This window comes from Ornithodoros turicata, chromosome 2 (genome assembly GCF_037126465.1).
Source record: "Ornithodoros turicata isolate Travis chromosome 2, ASM3712646v1, whole genome shotgun sequence".
NCBI classification, from domain to species: domain Eukaryota; kingdom Metazoa; phylum Arthropoda; class Arachnida; order Ixodida; family Argasidae; genus Ornithodoros; species Ornithodoros turicata.
In genome coordinates this window covers 7,028,864-7,047,697 of record NC_088202.1, presented here as the reverse complement: position 1 = coordinate 7,047,697, position 18,834 = coordinate 7,028,864, and the positions used below count along the sequence as shown (strand labels likewise).

The following is an 18,834-nucleotide window of genomic DNA, read 5'->3' as shown; positions in this document are numbered from 1 at the left end:
CCGCAGTCCTGTCGCCACACTGCGCAGACAAACCTTACGTGTAACATCACGGTACCGTTATATTTTGATAGAAAATGTACCAGGGAAAGCATGAATGTACTTTCTGCCCGAGCATCTATCTGACACTACGTGGTCTCTTGATTTTCTTCAAAAAAAAAAAAAAGTGTTCCAATTGCTCTTAAAAATGTGACGTGGATGACAGAAAACCTGTTGAACGTCTTCAGGCTTTTAAAGCACAGGGTGACTTGAACTCTATAGACTCTCTCATCGGACTTCGATCGTTATTGTGAAGGGGCTCATTATTTTATTCCCCACATCCCCACCAGCAATGGGGTAGAGTGTCGCCTCTGGTGATGAACCTCCCCACCCTCCATCTCAAAATAAAGTAGTTGTTGTAGACTCTCTTCATATTTTTATTAAGGGGCACTAAACGTGTTGATGTGCCGCTGTCGGGGATCTAAATCTCGGTGGATCTTGGATATTAATAGATATACAGTGAACCCCCGTTAATATGACCCCCGATAATCTGACATACGCGCTTTAGGACCATACTCCTGGGGAACAATTTAGTGAAACCTCTGCGAATGCCCCCCGTTAATATGACAATTCCGCATTATGACCAAAATTTTCGGGAACGACCATGGTCATAATAACGAGAGTTCACTGTACATGTATATATGCCTTTTCACACCCATGTGCGAAGAAGTGACAGCGATAGTTGTATCGGCCACGCGCAATAAGAGAGAGATGTAGTTCACTGTTGCGTTGAGCACGCAGACAACATTTTGTTATTCAGAATTATTATTTTGTAAGAATTTTTTATTCGAGGCAGGACAACACACGTTTATCGTCAGTAGCGTAAGTTGGGAAGGTAAGTCCCTGAAACGGGGTAGCAATGTTCTCGGTGAGGACAATGTCGATGCACGTACCGTTGCGAGTTTCTTTACGTTCGTTTTACGTACCCTAACTTTATGATCATCTCGGCTTCGTCCCGTTGCAAACACTTTGCGTTCCCACACTATCGGGCCGTGTGTCTTCGTGTAGCTAATGCTTGTTGGGCTGCTTGTTCGCTCAATGTGCTACGCCGTTCGCGTGCTGCAGTCAACACCACCTACATAGACAAATCCTGCGGATTGCGTACTCTTCCTCGTTCAATTGAGAGTCAGAATTCGTCTGCCACTGCGATTCACCGTTCTGCGAATTCAAGAACCCGCAAACGATTGCAGCTCACCTGGAACCTGCAGACCTAAATGTTTACACTCAAAGTGCAAGACGCTTTCCAGAAAATCAGTTTTGAGAAACACTGAGACCGTTTTGCGCTTTATTTCCAAGTCTTTTCCATTTAATACGCGCGGACGTTCAATCACAACTCGCAGAGGACGGTGGTTCTTCTCCATGGCTACAACCGCTGAAGCACGTTCGTGATTGGCTACGGCCGTTGAAAACACGATCCTGATTGGCTGACTCTTAATTGTAAAAAATAACAAAGATGGTTAAGAGCATCAACTGTTTACTATATACATAAAAAACTTCTTCACGTTCTTAATTGTTACGTCACGTCGACGAGCGCGCAGGCTTCCTGTATCTAGGTGGTGTTGGTCGAGCCCTCAAATACCTATCTGTGGACGTCGTACGCACTCTCCGTGGCAGCCTCATAGTGTCTGGTACACTGACGGTGCTCGCACAACCGCACGGCTGGCCGCTTTTCTTTTTTTCTCTGTTCATCTCCTCTCCGATTTGATGCTGCGCCAAGCAATGGCGCGCCTAATAAAATGTTACGAACCACGTGACCTTATCAAAAGCTACCTCACGCAGCTATCGCTGCAAAGACGAAGATCATTTACGTCAAATAGCTTCGCAGAATTTCACAAACTCCCTTGCGGTGTCTTTGACGGCTAAACATAGGTATACATATTATTTTTTATATTTGTTATTGCAATTTCCTTCCTTGCTTGCGTTAGAAAGGTCTTATGGACGCGACTTGATTCTTTCAAACCCATGATCAAATGCCCATGCCCAAATGCCCATGCAAATACCCATGATCCATCGCAGCCACGCGCAACGTCATGATATCCTCAAAATTGGGAACCAATAACTTTTCTTGAGAAATGCGTACAATGGGGAATATGGAGTGTGAAACGATCTGAAATAAGAAGGAAAATATTCCTGTTGCAGACACCTCATGAAGCAATATGTAGCGTGTGAAGAAAAAAATTAGAGATAGTGCATGCGGTCTTTGTTGAGGAGACTCAGCTCTATTTTGGAACACCAATCATGTGGCCTTTGGGCCATGTTCTAGGCATCTTCTTCTGCGGTTCCATCACAGCGACACACATTATGATACACACGACGCACACGACAGGAACACTATGTGTTAAACAGCGGGAAAACGTCAACGAGAAAAATATGTTTCTTCCTCTATCTCACGTTGTCTCTTGCATGCGCTCCAACTCCCTGCTACTTTTACACAGCGAGCGCCGAAGTGACATGGGACATAAAGAACGGTAGCACGAGAAAAGTGTCACCTGACGACGGACACAAATATTGACGCTGTAAATACGCGTTAGGTCGAAAAAGAAAAAAAGAAGGTACATCTGTTAGTTTCGACCGGGTAACTAACTCATTATCGAAGTCTCTAATGCTTACCGCCACTGTTCTTCGAAAGAGCATCTCGGCTGTGGACGTGTCGTTGTTCTCCAGTGCCATCATGGCCAAGCGAAAATATGCGTGTCCATCTTCGTGGTCGTTGTCTTGGATCACTTTCTCCAGTCTGCGGCGGGGAGTAAGTTGCATACGGAATCAGATTATGGATAGGACGATATTTACTTGACTGTGAGCTATACTTCACGTGTAAATAACAAAACACGCTAACGAGCTGTTTCGTTCAACAGATTGTAAGTTGGAGCTCGTCTGGTTTAATGCTTTGTATTGACGATGAGTGTTCAATATGTCGGAGGGGGCTGGGGCACAACGCCCCAGCACCCGGTTTCAGGCTACTTGCCCCTACTTCTTGCGCAGAGGTCACGCAGTGTGACTGCGATTCCGTGTCAAGATACAAATTTGTACAACCCCTTCAAGTTCACTCGCATGAAGCATGCGCATCGTCGGATACCCCTCGGTAAAATCACCTTGAGTGTTAGCTGGGAGACCTTTCGGAAGAGGCATGGTCCCTCTACGAAAGGTCGGGGGAATCAAGACCACAGCAACCACGCAGTCAATGCCTATGATGCTTTACACGCGTTTCATGTCTCAAGGTAGCCAGATGAATTTTGTGCTCAAACCCCTTCCCTTGTGTCGCAGTACACTGAAACCTCAGCAGCTCAAGACAAGCTACGAAGTCTTTTCCGCAAACGAGTACTTTCATGCCCCATAAGAAAAAAATAGAATAAAAAATGAGTCGGTGGCTGTGCTTGGCTGAGAGTCGGTGAGCTGCGACGTACTACAGACATGTTATGTGTGATGGTTGAAGTCATGCGATACCGTTACTGGGCTATCATCGCGGAAATTCCTTTATTCTGCACAGAAAACACATCTCGTGCGATAGCTGGCGCCACGAAAACCTGGGGGAGAAGTGTTTATGTGTTAAATGTGTTTATGTGTGCAAAGTGTTAAATCCTGATGATACTCGGCATTTTAAAAACATTTCGCCAAAAATAGATGTCGACAAATCGGTAGCTATAATCAGTAGGGATTTCTAAAGCGACAACTCATCGAAGAAGGACATCTTAGCAGGAGGACACTGAGAACGCAAGTAATTTCCTTTCCTCTGTTGGGGGATCCATACATGTGTGTTGAGCCCCCTTAAGCCATTGATAAAAGTGTTTTTCTCTGAAACTAGAAGCTAGCGGTTGACATGGTGGGTATTCCCTGCATTCCACCTGGAAACGAGGTGAAGTGAGAAGTAATGTATCGGAGGAAGAAGTCTAATCGGGTGCCGGCATTTTCGGCATGTAGCACCATATGCAAGAGTATAATTAGGAGTTTTTTCGGATGTGCCGAGTTTTTAGAAACATATTCGGCGGGTGTTTTTCGGTATTTTTCGGCAATTGGCGAACACGCGGAACCCTACCAATGACGCGCACATTATCGCATGACACTTTTATCGACGCAATGCCACCTTACTCATTACGATACGTTGCACGGTTGCGATTTACTTTCAATTTCGTTGGAGACGTTCCGAAAAGAAATACGTCGTGAAAATACTCACGAAAGACATTTTAAGAGGATTACTTTAAACAATAACTTGATTCCAATGATGATGGTTGGTGCTATACTCTACCCTATTGCTGGCGGTAATGTTATTAAATGACATTGAAGACAAGCAATTTCCAGCTTCATTATGCTTCATCGAGTCAATCTTAACTCTAATGACGTAGTCCCGGGGGAATATATGCGTAAACACAAAATGAAGATTTCGTAAGAACGTGGAGCACACGTACCTCTCGATCGCTGTGTTTTTTTCGGGTCTTCTTCCCGTCCGGTGAAGCAGCGCTGCTGAACTGATCAGCGCGCGCTGCGAGAATCAACACTTGCATGTATTGAGCTGCAACTGTGCAAGCATGCATAACAGGTACGGTGAAACCCTGGTGATACAAGCCCGTAGAACAAGATTTTCCTACGACATGGTACTTTGATGTGCGTGGCACATGTCACACAGGAGAGAGAGAGTTTTAACTGAAAGAACTGAAACTCGAGTGTCACGCACGCGCATTATGAGCCAGCGAGCGAATTGTGGGGAGGGCGGTTTCGACCTACTCGCTGTCAATCTTTGTAACTGTTTAAACGTCGCCATGCCAGCACTGGACAGCTGTTTCGGCCTTATTGAGCCATCGTCAGCAGTACGCAGGCAGGCAACGTTTGTCCAACGCTGCCAACGTTTGCCAACACTGTCCAGTACTGGTATGGCGACGTTTGAACACTTACAAACATATGCTATACGTGCAGCACAAGAGCTCCGGCTAATTTTTTCTTATGTCAGTCTATTCGTTTTCTACCGCGCCCACGAGAGTCTGACATCGCCAAGCAAAAAAGGAGACTGTTTGTGTTTTGTGCAGGTGCACCGCTAGTGGACGTGTCCAGAGCATGTTTACTATTGTGGACGGTGCATATCTTATTTGGGAAGTTGTTGGATGCAACGACGTTTTCACGTGTTAGAGCATTTCACACGTTTCAGGGTCTACTTCTCCCACCGGAAGATATTATAACAGATGAAAAAGTCTGTTCGGGTATAGGCAAGGCGCATTTGAGCTATGCAATGTGAGCTATCCCCTGTCGTTGCCTCTTTGGACCTCGTAGTGTGACAAAGGCCTTATACACCGGTGAAATAGTTTTTTTTTTTTTTTTCGGTGCGAAATCACCTTTTTACATCCCCCTGATTGGTTAACGTGAGATCGGGTCGCCAAACCGTCGGCGTGTGCTCGTTAATGGCACCGTGACCGACGTTCTCAAGTTTGCTCTCAGATCGAGCCTTCGGCAAAGGGAAAATTCTAAAGTACGATGCGAAAAAGTACGTGTGAATGGCGATCCAGATCCATCTGTAATACATATGGGGAGGGAGGATTTAGTTGGGTTCCTCAAAGCTATTCGTTATTGAAAAATCAGCTAGGACTGAAAGTATACCGGGAAGCGCCTGCGTTGCCCACTCGCCGTAAAGACTACTGACTACCGGCAAGAGCTGGACGCCGTATTGTTTTAAGTTCCTAATAACGAGCATGTCTCACCAGTACATACTACTTCGTGATGATGAGCATCTTAGTTCACTGGATAGCGCGACAACCCCCCCCCCCCCCCCCCCCACCCGGTGTTCACTATTTGCCGACGGAAAAGGTGACAACCGAAGTGCTATACAATTTGAACCTTGAAGCGCAGGAGTACTTTATTGTAAGAGCTATCTATTTAGCCAGTTGGCAAGATTATCTTCTTTATTCTCATGGGAATTGCATGGTCAGGGATTCAGAGTACGCGCTTCATATTCTTAACGTTGACATTACCTGATGCCTTGGGTTGAGTGCGAGGGCTCGATTGAACAGCTTCATTGCCTCTTCTGCATGCCCTTGCTCCATATGCACCAAACCAAGCTAGAAAAAAAAAAACTTAACCACCACAACGCCTTCTCTCTTTATCCCTCCTTTTCTTGTTCAGACAGTGGCCTGCTGCACTGCACTTTTATGCTTAAAGCAGTCGTCTTATGAATGCTATCATCCCAATGCTTTCAGCCCATTAAACTTTTTGTATCGATGCTAATAAGTGAGGTATTCACTTCCACAAACTGATTTTCTATTTAACCGTAGGTATTGTAGAACTAACATAATTTCATAGTTGCGTTATATTCCCTGGCATAGGACTCTCCAGGTGACACCTTCTGCTTCATTGCTGTGCATATGCTGTGTTGCGGGGGAAATACCTTGGCCATTGCAGGAATTGTAGAGTGGATGATGTCCTACATCCCAGAGGCGCTTTCACGGAAAGACTCTCCAAAATTCGCAGCCTCATCTGCTTTCTCTAGGAGTCCGGCCTTGCTTAAAGACTAAGAGTACTACTCGAACTTTTCACCAGTTCTGGCACTAACCGCCTTAGACCTTAATTTTCAGCAGTCATCATTCCTCCATCTGGTATCACATCATATCATCTCATTATCATCGAAGTTACCGCTGCGCCAATAAAACACCAATCATCATCATCATCATCTCATCTCATCCTCTCTACAGTCGTGACGCTGGCCACATATGTGAGGCCAACAACGGCAAGCCGGTTTTCGTCGCCACCACCACCACCATCCTGCACGAATTTATCGGTGAAACCTCTAGTAGATAGAATTCCATGGCCTCAGGGCGGATGTAAGCATTTTTGTGAGTACCGTTTTCATGTGACCTTATACCTTCCATCCCACTGTGAACAGTATAGTATGCAAAATTATGCACAGCGCTAACTCGAGTCACGTGCCATAAATATATTGGCGTGACCATTACAGATGGCTTGAGTTGGAACATCATGTTGACGAAGTCGTCAGAAACTCGGAAGGAATATTAAATTGTTTACGAAGGGTGTAAAAGGAAGCTGTTAGTACAACAATGTTGACTGCCTCAGGCGCCGGTACCTCCTGTTACCGAGTAAGCTTCAGTTGTGTTGTACCCATAAACCCAATCCAGTAGACATATACTCGAAATATTGCAGAGGAAGGCGATAAGATTAATCTATAACCGATAAAGTCGCTGAGTTCTTCTGAAATCAGCCAAAGAGCCGAATTGTCCTCACGGCATACAATGGTTAGAACACAACGTATCAAAAAAGAAAGTTTTTATTTTAGATAAGTCGCAAGTTTACTAATGTGCAGCCAAGTACATCATGCACACATATACTGCGCTTGTGGGAGCACACGCATTAAGCTGAACAAAAGATTCACCCAGTATCTGTCCAAATCCAACTACATAAAACATTCATTTTTCACATAAGCAATTAATAACTGGAACAGCCTTCCTTTAGGATATGCTTGACTGCGAGACCTTGCCGGCATTTCTATTTCTTGAGGGCATATGGGTAGCGCTGTAATTCTAACCTGCATTTTGGTGTTTTTGCTGTAAATCCTTGATCTGCTGTATTGACACTGCGCGGCTGTGTATTGATGCATGTACTAATTCTGTACGTAATGTGCTTGACGTGCAAACTGATAGATACATCGTTTTAGATTTACGTAGCTGCTGAATTGTGAATTATTGTTCTTGTTGTTGCTGAGTTGCCGTATTTTATTTATTATGCTGTAGCAAATGCGCTGCGTAGCCGTGTCTTATTATGTTTGTGAATGCTTCTACTTCCATGGAACAATTGACTGTGCTAGAAATATCATTAAATAAATTCATATATAATATAGTAAATGCATACTGTTTACTAACTTAAGTGTAAACAAACGTGGTGATTTTTGGCACATCACCGCCTATGACGTGAACGTGCACGTATATCGAAATAACATCACGCAAAACAATAACAACCAAAGCAAAATATTATTGCAATATCACGAGTGATTAAAACGATCAACCCCTGTAAAAATATTTAAAGGTTAACAAAACACCAGGGCTTTCCTGGAAATACACTTACATTGTATAGGAGGTCAGGGTTTGTGTCGTCCAGTTTCAGGGCAATTTCGTACATGTGTTGTGCTTCTACAGTCCTGTCAAGAGATTGTAAAATACATTGAGGAATGTACAAAGGGCAAGTGAAGGTTGGCAAATGTGGTGCTATAATTCTTGCCTGTTAGTCCGAAGAAGAAAATCTCCTCGACTCATGTATGCTTCCGTGAAATCCGATCGGAGATGAATTACTTGCTTGTAAAGCTGCATGAGAAATGTTGAGCTTTTAAAATGGCAATCTTATCCTGTGTGCACGTATAACACAGATACAAAGAGCTCCTGTCCTATAGAAGGGTGTAGACGACCGGGGTACCCACTTAGATGGGACGGATGGTGTTCGAACTGTGGAAGCACAATTTGAATGTTTTCACGGTACCAGTCTGATAAATGTATATTATAACAGTGTCGATAACGAAGAAAGCAGCCGTCCAATTTAAATTATTCAAATAAAGCTGCATCACAACTGCCCATCTGCAAAGTGTTGTTGCTTCCCTGTGCTTATCTTAACTGATGCTCACAACAAATTTTTCTATATTATTTACACGTCACTTTACAAAACTAAATGCTCATCTTCCACAATTTAAGAGCTGGCGGTGCTTGGAGGGGTTTTTCTCCTTCGTGGACGGTGCTCTATAATTCAGTGCACCGATCGTGGGCGTGATTTAAATGATACAGTAGTGATTTGATGCTACCAGACACTCAGTGGGTGGGAAGTAACATATGACGACTCAAAGGAAAGAAAATGCAATTTCTTTGTGACCAGCTATAATAGCATGCAGTTTAGTTTATTTTTTTCTATACTACAAAAGGAGTGTACCCGAGTAGGGCTGGAACGATATCGATATTGTCGATATTTTATGCCTGCGGCGTCATTGATACTGTTGATTGATACTGTTAAAATGTCGATATTCACATCGACATCAATATCGATATGTATACTGGTAGAAATATATGAAGTAATTTGGCGGCTTCTCCGCGGACAGGATATGAAAAAGGAAGCGGGTCAACGAGTTTATCAACCAAACTTCACGGCTTATTCCCTCTCGCTCTCTTGGTTTGGTTTTGCAACACGATGCCAATATTTCCTGTAAAGATGTGATGTACGTTAGGGGAAAACTTTGTCAATTTCTAAAAGTTCTCGGTTCGTCCGCTGCTGTATTTAAAACCGAACAACGCTCTGGAACGTGCACAACGAGCGCGCTACGTCCATGCCAGTCGAAACCGAGGATTTTCTGTTGCTGGCGTGTCTTCGCATTCGCGAACATCCACTCTTCGAGGAACAAATGAGGAGGAGGGGGGTACTCGATTTAGAATCCCGCTGCCGGCTCTGCTGGGATTTTCACTGGGTTTTTCTAAGACTGGTCCCTCAGAATTCCCCTTAGTAGTTCCGTTAGACGTCGGTCCAGGACGCACATTCCGCAAGGGCGTTAGTCGTGTCGTTGCCCAACTCTGTCAACACCAACTAGACGTGAGAAGGTTCCTCCATAGCCCAGCGACGTCGATCACCTTATCCCGTCCGCACAAGAATTCAATATGGCGTCGCTTTACGCTGCTGTGATTGGCGATGTCCTTGTTTGTTTTTTAAAGTGTGGACTTCTGCTCGAGTATTTAAAAAACAAACAAACGTATGACACATGTTCTGTATAGCACACTCAATGTAATCTATTCGTCCTTTTCGAAAACGTACTGCGCTGTAGCCCGCAGTTTTGAAACTGCTATTTACAACACCGTACCGTACGTGCCCCTTGACTTACCGAGCCATCTACCCCGCAACAACAAGATAAATCGGGGAAAGAGTCACCACGACCCTTGGAAGGAAATAAAGACATCAATGAAGGAAAGTCGAACAGCTGCAACAACAAGTTGCACTGAATTGGTTCATCAGAATCCATTGAACACTGCATAATTGAGTTTTCAATTGCACACAATGGAACTTTCCGATCATATGCTGTGCTACCTGTTTGGCCTGAAGAGTTCCTAGCCTCCGTTTCTGAGCGGTTGCTGCCTGCTTTTCTTTGTGTAGTTTTTCTTTTCGCAGCTTGGCCTAGTTGTTCAATAGTGTATTGACAGCTGCATGCAGTATGTGTTTGAGCAAAAGCTCCGGCATATGTCACTTTCGACATGTGCGGCCGTACTCTTCCTATTCGAGTACGTGCCGTGCCATCGCGGTCAAAATTTCTTTCTGGACCCGCGAGCTGTGGAATTTCTCGCTGTTTTCCTTCGTTGTGAGCTTGTCTTGAACGATAGAGGCGTGCAGCACTAAATTTACAACGCATGGTTTGGTTAATTCTAGACCTCTTCCCCCCCCCCCCCCCGCTTCCCCGTCTTTAGGTTTACTGTGCTCCAGCGCCTCCAGATAATGCAAATGAATGGTGCGGTAGTTGTTGCGTAGTCTATCTTGAAATTCTCTCCCAGGGTATTTAATGCTGCTGCTACAAAAAGGCTGAAAATCTTCAGTGCAAAATTCACGTTCTGTCGTTCAATGCTTGGTGTATTGAGGGCCTTGGATGTCAGTGCATATGCAACCTTTGTGTTCCTCGTGGGCATGGAATTGACGCGGTGCATACAATGATGCTCCTTGAACTTTTATTTCATCCTCACTGCCTTCAAAGCTTGAAAACAACAGGGGCCTCCCAGCATTATTATTATGTCTTTTGGTTGAGCCAATTGTTCCGGATGCATTGTAGCAGTAGATCTGGGTCCACAACGTAAAAGAAGGGGCCGTTTGGGGTTCACCGGGTGGTGCTACATTATACTTGGTGTCGGTTTTGCTGCAGAGATTGCCATCATCTTTCTGTTTATCGAATTATCGTGAGTGATTACAGCAATGACAAACAGTCCGGCTTCTACCAATGCTATGATTAGTTCCCTCGTAAAGATATGAAGGTCAGTTCCATCGATATGAGCCACGGGAAGAATGTGCACGACATTGAACTTTGATGGAATCTTTGATGGAACACAGCTAGCTCTGTACCATAAAGACGCCTGCTGTCTTTGCAGTTTGAGCTGAGTTTCTCGCAGCTACTGTGATAGTGCCTGCCTTATCATCAATGTATGATTGGAGATGAACTTCGTCCATCATTAGCGTGACTTTCATCTCCCTGGTCTTCCCTGCATTGCACGCGTTTCTTCACGTACTATGGAACCCACGGTCGAGGTTTACAGGGTGAGCATTGCATACACAGCGCAGTCTTGGTGCGTGCGGTAGCTGTATTTCCTGTACTCCTGATGCGATTATAGGCACGTGGTGACGCAGTGTGTACAAGACTCGCAAATATTAGAAGGTCCCGGGAGTACCTTATTTGCTTCTCGACAAGAAGCCTAATTTGCTCGGTAATGAAGTTCACCAATGATATAGGCTTTCTAGTTCGCCATAGTTCACCGTCGCAGTCTAGTCTTCCTCCAGGGTCTCGTCTTCTGCAATGTCATCTATGAGTGACTTTATCAATTTGAGCAGTATCCACAGCTTCTGTGGTGGATGCATGTGAGCAGACTTGTGCCCGTTACTCGAGAAAAGTAATTGATTACCGTTACCGTTACTTGTACGGAAAAAGTAACTGATTACCGTTACCAATTACTGGACTCCAAATGTAATTGAGTAACGAGTAGAAAAGTAACGCGTTACTCCGGTCGTTACTCTGCATTCACGCAAATTATACCCGTCTTTGTGTGCCACAGACGGGGTGGGGGAGAAAGAAAGAAATCGTTCAACAGCGGAACAACTGAAATAACACGAAAAAACAAAAACGCGCAGGACAAGTAGATCTGTACGTCTACTGTATTTATCGCCTGGGAAGACGTTGACCCGATTGTGGAAGAGCATTGCATGGATCTTCCCATGACTCACTACACCTCCAAAGCTACCATAATGGTACCATCACACTGGTGTAGTAAGACATTAGGGAGAGAGACCCTGAAATTCCATAACCTTATTACAATGACCTCCGCTTGGTATAGTAGAACGGTCCAAAAAAGGCTCACTGCATGAGGGTCTTGACTTGGGGCAGAACATCTGAAAGATGAGTTAATCTCTACCGGAAAAGTAATCAATTACTGAGTAATCGATTACTCAGAAAAGTAATTGATTATTCGAAAAATTACTTTGACAGTAAAGTAACTGATTACTCTAAAAATTACTCATAAAAGTAATTGATTACAAGTAACGCAATTACTAGTAACGCGTTACGCACAAGTCTGCATGTGAGATTCTTGACCTTCTTTTTCCATTTTGTCAAGTAGATGGCAGAGTGATCTCATACCCTTGACTTTCCCCGGGACCGCCATCATGCGTCTGGCGTATGTGGATGGTCTTCACGTAACAACCTATTAGTAGGTCACTGCCAACTGTGACTGAGCGCTGTATCATTTTGGGCACCATCGTTTAGGATATGTACGAACATAACGATTTGTTCACTCGTGACAACTGTCCAGAACGTCGAGAACTTGTGTGAATAAAGCAGACTCAATCCGGTTTTGTTTTCCTTCTTGATTGTAGATTTTCACAGACTCTGTTATAGCGTATTCCAGAGCGCGTGCTTCAATGCGTGCGCTTTTCTCCTCTGGAGCCTTCGTGATGTGCTTGGAGCGGACCAGCAGCTGGGGCAATCGGGAAATATAGAAGGCACTGCGTTACGAGCCAGTCTTGACACCTTCATCTGAACTACAACTTTCTTCCAGGTATTGTAATGCACGTAGTTTACGTCCACCTGATGTGTTCCACCTTGAAAAGCAGTTCCCAAAACCTATGCAAAAGTGTTTGACATTTTCAGCTAATGCTCTGTGTGCAGAAATATTCTATGAATAAATGCGCTTTTGAATGTATGTATATCCTTTTCATACGAAACCTTTTTGCAACGGCTGCTCATAAGAATGAACCAAAATTGTGCCAGCTCGGGGTTGCAACAGTATTATGCAAATATGGTACCTTTGGTCTTTATTTCTCTGGAGGATTAAAATTTTCGCGATGAATGGGCCTCAGCCCCTCCTTGCGTTCTTTGTCAGTGGGAAACGGTCTGTGGGACTTTCGGACCTGAATCATATAGTTTACCCTGCAGTTGGGCGCACAGCATCGTTCAGGCGTCTAGAACGTTGAACACTTTATGTGCTCGTGAATTAACGGTCTAGGGGTCAATGCAGTATCAGTATGTATCCTCATAAAAACACCATTTTCTATTCCGCAGAGCAGACTAAAGCAAAGGTTGCAAAGGACCATTACTAAAGGCGTAATATCGACGTACACCGCATTTTATCAAATTTCGATCATTAGGGGTGTAAAGTGAGGTGTTGAAAGGGGTGTTACATCTAATACACCTTCTTTACACCCCATTTGAACTGGGAATATGGTGCTAAAAATTGTGTTTTAATTCGTGAAAGAAAAATTACGCTGGTTTCATAACTCCGCTCAGCAAGTAACCACAGTATACGTAGACGATAACCTGAGTTAAAAACGCAGTATTTTACGGGGAAGGATGTTAGGAATTTAGCTGGTATATTTGACTCGTTGCTGGCGTACTTGTTAATTGCAAAAACGCATTTCATTTGAAGGGTCACGGAAGATGCGCTTGACCGGATGCATATAGATGTGAGCGTCGTCGTCGTTTCCAATGCACACAACGAAACAAAAACACCATACATACAGCAGCCATGGCGAATGAAAAAACATAACATAATCGACAAGTCTTTAGTCAGACTCTAAAAGTAATACCACGGATCCTGCAGAGATCCACGGTGATGAACGATGTTACTTAGACTGCTGTCACACAGAGGCGCTTGCAAAGCACCATGGCTACTTGAAGTTACAGCCGGTATCGAGTACGAGCGTCGCACAGGGAACACTCTATGTGAGAACGTATCGTGGCTTTCCCTCCTTTGTATGTGCCAGAGAAGACATTGTAAGCAGACCGCGTGACGTTGGGAAGAATCCCTTCTACGAACACGGTGGGACGTAGAGTGGCATGAACAAATGGGCGCCTTTTCGTTTCCTTGCTTGCAGGAATGGCGCCAGTCGGAATGACCTTAGCAGTAACGTCATCGCAAGATGTCGTAGGATATCCGCCGGTGTACATGTCCCAAGGGTCTAAGGAAGTCATGGTCTGAGCTAATGTCCGCTTCTCCGATGCAGTACAAGGAAGGTCATAACTTTCCTTATGTCTCAGACGCTCGCATTCTTCTCTAGTGCTTTCATTGCCAGTCATGGCGTCATCAGGGGATACCTGGAGATTATTCGTTAATGTTTACGCGTGATTAACCTAGCTCGGTGCAGTACTGGCGGCTTTCCTGCCATACGATAGTAGGGTTTGACGCTGGGCCTTAGCAGTGGAGCCGTCACTTGACGGCGATGCAGCGAATTCTTTGTTGTCGTTATCATCCGTTCGATCGTACGTGCGTTGATGCGACTCATGGGTGGTTCCAGCTGTGAATCTTTGAGACTTGTCTAACGCCACACGTGTAGCGTTCAAGGTATGCCAAGTCGCAGTTATCGAAGTTATTCCTGGACGTTCCAGAAATCTGTTAGCTCGCTCTTGCGCTGTTACCACCATCTCCGGGTAAATGTGGCAACCTTGTACTTCGCTGTCTATCACCCTTGTCACACGGGCAGCGCTAACCGCGGTTAAGGCAAGCACGGTTACACGTAAGCGCAGCTCGCCGCCAGTCACACGGCCGATCGAACGGAGGTTACGCAGCTAACTGCGGTGATGGGAAACCAAGCTTTGCAACTTCGGTTTCGCGAGGCAACCACGGTTTCGCGATTCCGATTTCTCAACATCAACACGCGTGTAATGACATTTCCCTTAAATAATCATGTGCGTATCGTGTAATTTAGTGATCGTTAAGCCTTTTATTACCATGATGCCTCTTTATTTTCACGATCCAGCGTATAGTCAGAATATACCTTGCGGATGTGTCACAAGCACGCGGTCATTGCTAACATGTTACAAACTGCCGTGTGACGAGGACGACAACAAACCGTGGTTCACGATAACCGCGGTTTGGTCGGGTAACCGCAGTTAAGGCTCTCCGTGTGACAAGGATATTTCTCATAAAAGTCTATGATTGCAGAAATCTCTCCGTCAAGATCTCGCAGTACTCCGTCATAACGACTTAGCAGCGCGGGCTTCAGCTCCAGGATCTTGAGCGAAGGGATTTCCTGGAGGATTGCTGTGATCTCCGAAGTAAGCTAAGTGATCTTCTCGCGGACATGTGCTCTGATCTGTTTGAGACGATCCACGGGACACGGTCCAGTTGTGAAATCCTTTCCCGGGTTTCGGCACCAAAATGTAAGGTATATGACAACTGCTCTCTGTAGATGAGCTCGGCTTAAGGGTCATGAATCGAATCACGGAAGATGCGCTTGACTAGAGTAGCTTGATGGGCTTGTTGCTACATGACTCGGAGAACAAGGAGCAGTCGAAACAGGGACGAAGACACAAGAAGACATACAAACAGAGGCTCCGCTATCAACAAGTTTTTACTGTACAGTATCAAACTTTGCAAAATCATTACCTTGCATGAACACGTCAGGGTTTGTGGTTGCGTTCCGGCGTTTCCGAGAACAAAGATTAGAGCGCGATTCAACTCCAAGAATGAAAGGGAATTTTTGGAGGCCTTTTTGATAATGAAGAACGGGTCTGGTAAATCCGTCAGTGAGCCGTCAATATCACTAACAAGGGAAGAGTTCGGTTTCCTGGAATGCAGACTTAAAAGTGGAAGTGTGTAGGTAGTTCCGGTTGTTCCTCGTGTTTTTATGGCCCAACGTGTGTCCCGTTTATGCCCCTTTCCCCTCCCTACCATTGGTTATAAATGTGCTTGCGCTGTACAGTAAAAACTTGTTGATAGTGAAGCCTCTGTTTGTATGTCTTCTTGTGTCTTTGTCCCTGTTTCGACTGCTCGTTGTTCTCCGAGAAGATGCGCTTGACCGGATGCATATAGACGTGAGTGTCGTCGTCATTTCCAATGCAGTTAACAAGTTCACGAAAACTTTTCAACCTAATTATGACATGGAAAACACGCCTACCTCCAATGTAACTATTTCTCTAGAGCACCTTGCACATTGACCTCTTCGCAGCAATTTCTCTATTCGCGGATTCAGCTTGTTTACGTGACTTTGCCCTCAAGTTTGAAAGGTGTAACTGTCTATTCAACGTAACACCGGGTTAATCGCAAATCACTGTTAAAATAGAATCCAAATCAAAAGGAGGACAACAATATAAGATAGGTTATGATCGAAATATTCCGCATATTTTTAAGAAAAAACGCATACCGTATGCGTGACGTACATTTTTTTTACGCTAAAATAACGCTGCAAGAAAATGGTGCTGAGCAATGTTGCAATAACTAACCTGATCAGCTTGCTGAAGCCTATTGTCATCCCTCGAAATGAGCGATGCTATGCTGAGGAACACCTGAAGATGAGTTGTTGTTGCTCTCAGTACCTGTGTCCGGTTGGAAGTTTGCTTCGGAAGCAGGTACCGCGCCTGTGGGGGAATGAGTAGTTTGAGCTGTATTTCACTGCAAATAATCCTCAAGAAACGAAACACCATACGTAGCCATCAATTTCATGAAATGCGCAGACGTCCGAGTATCTGTGACACACACACACACACAAAAAAAAAAACAAAAAAAAAAACAGGGTGTCACAAGTCTATCCTCGAACCGCACTTCCACAACCACCAGATTGGAAAACACAAGAATAGGGCGAACAAGTAATGGGACTAGACCAGCAAATTTTGCAGTATTAGAATGAATTAGCTATTTATTGTTGGCGTGTAAACAAAACAAAGGCTTGTGCGAGCTACTGCTATCCACATAAATTTAAGAATTAATTTTTGCATGTCTCACAAGCAAAGAATTAGAAGCCCTCCTGCTAATGCGATAGCAATCGTCGAACTTCTAAGAAAATATAGGGATAATTTCAAGTTGCGCGTAATAGTTTGCAGATATGGGTCAAATGTAAGAGCACAACTGCAAGGAATTATGATCTAACGCTATAGAAAAGATAACGCGCTGTTAGGTTTCGCGCGAAGGAAAACGTTTTTGGCCGCACCATGAGTACCTTAAAGGATCACTGAGATGGCCCGCCAATATTATTTGTTTCGTTTTTTTTTTTTTTTTGTGCGGAGTGTTCTCCAACGAAGAAAACGAGTTTCTGCGAAAGAAGGAGGAGCGTAGATTACCTACAGAGCAAGCGCCAGGGCCCTGTTCTGCACACCTTTAAAAAATCCTTCTCCTCGTGAAAAGAGCGCGTGGCAGACCGGGAGAACGTCGTGAAGCATGCTACTCACTCCCTCACGTGACCAGCCACGTACAGCGGCACAGCTCAAGCATGTATAAGCGGCGCGTGAGCTAGGAAGAAAAAACAAAGAAACAAGGCACGGATCCTTCACCACGTCACGAGAGCATCGTGTCGGCCGTCCACGGTGCTTTCTCCCATTGTTTCTTTTGTAAATTCGACGGTGCAGCTATAACGCCGCGCAGAGCGAAAATATTTTGAATGGCGACTCCTGATGGACAGCTTGACAGACGAGGCAGGATTAAATGTCTCCTCACTGCTCCTCTCTCTGCTGGACACGAGAAAGTGTGCCATTGCACATCACCAGGAGCCATAGATTGAGAAGTCACCCGTCAAAAAGAACTCCTTACAATTTAAGTTTCCGTGTGCCAAATGTAACTAAGTTAATAATCAGCATGAAATGTAACTCGCAGTTGCTGAATTACTTAAAAAAAAAGAACGAGTTACTTCCAAGTTACTCCGGACACAAAATAGCATTACGCAGGTGCAGCGAGCGTGAGCAGTTGAGTTGAATGCGGAGGGGTGCAGCACGCTTAGATCGTTTTTGTTTATGTCCAACAATAGACCTCTCCCTGTTTGTAAACAAATGACGTCATAGTGTTCGACAGCGGCAAAATTTGGTAGAATTGAACTAAACTCGAAGCTAGAGGTGAACAAGGCCGCGCCCGAAAGCCACGTTCTGGAGGGGACTACAACATGGTCCCTTAACGGAACGCGACCCTACGTCCTACTTTTCTTTAAATGGGAGACAGCGAACAAGTGCCCGTTCGTGGAACCCAGCCCTCCTTCCGATTCGTTTCGGTTTCAGTCCGTCTACCAATGTCATGATGACGTTTCTCTGGTATAGGTCTGTTCGAATGCTTTGCATCTTACCCTCCTGTGGGCGCACAATGGTTCAGCTTCATTTCAATGGCAGCGGTTCTTACTTACTGAATAAAATGCTGTCATTGATTGAATATCACGTTTTATGGCAAAAATGCCACGAAGGAACCGGAGAGAAAGCAAGAAATTATGTGGATATGAGTGAAAAGCGAGTTAAAAGTAACTTGGAACTTAAGTTACTTTGGCAAAGTTACCTGAAAAAGGAACGAGTTCCTCCGAAAGTTACCTCGGCGCAAAAGTACCGAATTAAGTTACAAGTTACCAAAAAAAAAAAGGAACTTAGTTACAGAAATAAGTTACTTGTAACAAGTTACCTCGAACTCTGCCAGGAACAATTCAATTACTCTCCTAGTGCATTTCGATACACAAAAGACTAAACCGCACGCTGAGAAACTTTGCAGCCGAGAAAAAGTGGGGCTAATTTGTCTCATGAAGCTGCTGAGGAACTTCGATAAAGTGGGAAAGGGCATGTCACACGATCCAGTTCAGGCCTGTTTTGACTGTCTGTGAAAAGCTCCTTCCTCCCCCCCCCCCCACCCC

At 44.6% G+C, this 18,834-nt stretch overlaps 1 protein-coding gene across 2 annotated transcripts in view; it reads right to left on the bottom strand.

Annotated features, from left to right (window-relative positions):
* LOC135385165 (protein O-mannosyl-transferase Tmtc3-like) overlaps positions 1-18,834 on the bottom strand; it is a 246,876-nt gene that overhangs the window by 23,893 nt on the left and 204,149 nt on the right. For both annotated transcript variants that reach the window (XM_064614347.1, XM_064614348.1), the window contains 6 exons: positions 16,463-16,597; positions 8,245-8,327; positions 8,092-8,164; positions 5,991-6,077; positions 4,440-4,513; positions 2,647-2,770 (listed from right to left, as the gene is read on the bottom strand). In XM_064614347.1, the coding sequence (XP_064470417.1) occupies positions 2,647-2,770; positions 4,440-4,513; positions 5,991-6,077; positions 8,092-8,164; positions 8,245-8,327; positions 16,463-16,597 (576 nt within the window). The remainder of the gene's footprint in view (positions 1-2,646; positions 2,771-4,439; positions 4,514-5,990; positions 6,078-8,091; positions 8,165-8,244; positions 8,328-16,462; positions 16,598-18,834) is intronic.